The sequence below is a fragment of the Ciona intestinalis genome, unplaced genomic scaffold (assembly GCF_000224145.3).
Source record: "Ciona intestinalis unplaced genomic scaffold, KH HT000182.2, whole genome shotgun sequence".
In the NCBI taxonomy this organism is placed as follows: Eukaryota; Metazoa; Chordata; class Ascidiacea; order Phlebobranchia; family Cionidae; genus Ciona; species Ciona intestinalis.
In genome coordinates this window covers 1-2,561 of record NW_004190504.2, presented here as the reverse complement: position 1 = coordinate 2,561, position 2,561 = coordinate 1, and the positions used below count along the sequence as shown (strand labels likewise).

At 36.7% G+C, this 2,561-nt stretch overlaps 1 protein-coding gene and 1 long non-coding RNA gene across 2 annotated transcripts in view; one reads left to right on the top strand and one right to left on the bottom strand.

The window, feature by feature from the left end:
• Nucleotides 1-1,628, bottom strand: part of LOC113475286 — a 1,794-nt gene extending 166 nt beyond the window's left edge. Inside the window, exon 1 of the long non-coding RNA XR_003397035.1 lies at nt 1,137-1,628. This is a non-coding gene — a long non-coding RNA (uncharacterized LOC113475286). The remainder of the gene's footprint in view (nt 1-1,136) is intronic.
• On the top strand, nt 189-1,600 carry LOC113475285. Its single transcript, XM_026839271.1, has 2 exons — nt 189-422; nt 764-1,600. Exons 1-2 carry the CDS (start codon nt 311-313, stop codon nt 1,099-1,101), a joined length of 450 nt encoding a protein of 149 aa, XP_026695072.1. The 5' UTR covers nt 189-310; the 3' UTR covers nt 1,102-1,600.
• Nucleotides 1,629-2,561: the final 933 nt, after the last annotated feature.

Here is a 2,561-nt window from a genome sequence, read left to right as displayed (position 1 = left end):
ACGTGTCTTGCCCAAGGACACATACGCCCACAATGCCACCCACTACAACTAAACGCATTCTTTATCCCTGTTAAATTCTATGGCTGACAATTCAAGCAATTTGCCGTTAAGTGTTTCACCCAAAGATACATACGCCTACTTAAAGGTCTTTATAACAAACATTTTTACCCAATTAACAAAATATTAATCACCCCACAACCCCCCCTAGTGTAACAACAAAGTCCTCGTCGTTCAAACTTTTGTTGCTCCCGTGCTCCACCGCGTGGACATTGTTCCCGATCGTCGAATTTCGGGTCTTTTCCTCTTCGTGATGGAACAGCGCCATCGAGCGTTCAGACTTCCAACCTCTGTTGCCTCGACGATGGAACGGAAAAGAAAGTTGTTGGAAACTGGGGAAGTTGAGAGTCCTACGTGTGTTCCTGGTGAGGGGAGGGGTGCATGGAATGTGTTTAAATATAAATGAAATGTTTACAATATCATGCGTTGGGGTCCAATCTCACATTTTAGACTTTTCCAAAAAATCTGATTCGGGGACGCTTTTAGCCAATCTGCATAAAAATAGAAGTGTATGCACCATATAATATCTGCATAACTGCTGTTTTCAAAGTTTGCAATTTATTTTCAACCAACATAAACCGGAATATAATGTCTTCTTAGATAATTATAATTATAAGTCACCTCATACCAGTAAAGTCTTCCAGAATAAAAATATTATATTTTATATTTCAATAATAGCATTATATTCACCACATAATACCCACAGATTCCGTATTCTGCCGTATGATCACCAGTAAGGAATACAACAGACAGCGAGTAGAATTCACCCAACATCATATATCAGAACTTGCGCGAGCGCTTGCTACAAACCAATCAAATATTGCTCCAAAGAAAAAGAAAGAAATATTGAAAAAACTCCAGGCCACACATTCTTCTGCGTACGAGCGCTCTCGGGGCCCAATGCGCGTCCCCCATGTGCACCCCGTGTCACCAGAGCCCCCTCTACCCCCTAAACCGACCCCATCTGTTTTTCTACGCGCCCCGAGCTCGGACCCTCTTTCTCGACGAAGAAATAAAGCTCGTCGTAACCAAACTTATCTCTGATTCACTGTGAAAATATTTTACCTTCAAAATCTAACCTTTATATAGTGGGATGCGGGAAGACGGGACGCTTTTAACTCTATTTTGTCGTCCCATTTAGTAGTTAACAAAGAACATTTAAAGAATTATAAAACCATATCCTCATGACTCCCATAGACCGTTGTTAATTGTTTAAAACACGATCAAGATATTTGGATATCATGTGCTAAAAGTGTCCCATCTTACCCCACAGTACTTTATATACATTGTTCCTACTACTGCCATAACATGTAACTTCATCAAATACCTTTTCCCACCCATTGGACCAAAATCATTGTCATTTTTTTCATTTCTTGTCGTTGTGCAAATAGATTGAGCCTAATATAGTTGTTGTCTCCCTTGTTTAACTGTGCATTCCTTTGTACTGTGATAGATAATAATGAAATGTTTCTGGCGGATTGCGAAAATAATATAAATAATTATGGAATCCTTGTCATTTGTAGTTGCAAATAAATCATAATAATGACGAATTTTGTGTTTATTGAGAAAAAGTTAATTAGAAACAAAAGGAAATCTTTAAATTCTTGCTAAAATATAAAAATCTTTTGCGTCCGTATAAACTTTAATTCTTATTAATTATGAAGTCAGCAGGAACTGAGTTTGTATGTTATTTAAAGCACAGGAAAAGTAAGTACCACTAACAAGTAAGTACTATGCTGGTTTAATAAGCACTTTTTACTTAAAATTTACAGGTGCTGAGTATTTAAAGCATGATCGCCGGTATCATGCGTTTATACCAAAACTCAAAAAAATCAATTTTTTTGAAAAAGTTGAAAATGTGAGATTGGACCCCAACGCATGATACTGGTATCATGTGTTTATACCAAAACTCAAATCAAATTTTTTGGAAAAGTTGAAAATGTGAGATTGGACCCCAACGCATGATACCGGTATCATGTGTTTATACCAAAACTCAAAAAAATCAGATTTTTTGGAAAAGTTGAAAATGTGAGATTGGACCCCAACGCATGATACTGGTATCATGTGTTTATACCAAAACTCAAATCAAATTTTTTGGAAAAGTTGAAAATGTGAGATTGGACCCCAACGCATGATACCGGTATCATGTGTTTATACCAAAACTCAAAAAAATCAGATTTTTTGGAAAAGTTGAAAATGTGAGATTGGACCCCAACGCATGATACCGGTATCATGTGTTTATACCAAAACTCAAAAAAATCAGATTTTTTGGAAAAGTTGAAAATGTGAGATTGGACCCCAACGCATGATACCGGTATCATGTGTTTTATACCAAAACTCAAAAAAATCAAATTTTTTGGAAAAGTTGAAAATGTGAGATTGGACCCCAACGCATGATACCGGTATCATGTGTTTATACCAAAACTCAAAAAATCAAATTTTTTGGAAAAGTTGAAAATGTGAGATTGGACCCCAACGCATGATACCGGTATCATGTGTTTATA

Coding starts and splice junctions, on each gene's coding strand:
- LOC113475285 (XM_026839271.1), top strand. CDS start 311: ATGGAACAGCGCCATCGAGCGTTCAGACTTCCAACCTCTGTTGCCTCG. Junction 423..763: donor GAGTCCTACGTGTGTTCCTG/GTGAGGGGAGGG, acceptor TAATACCCACAG/ATTCCGTATTCTGCCGTATG.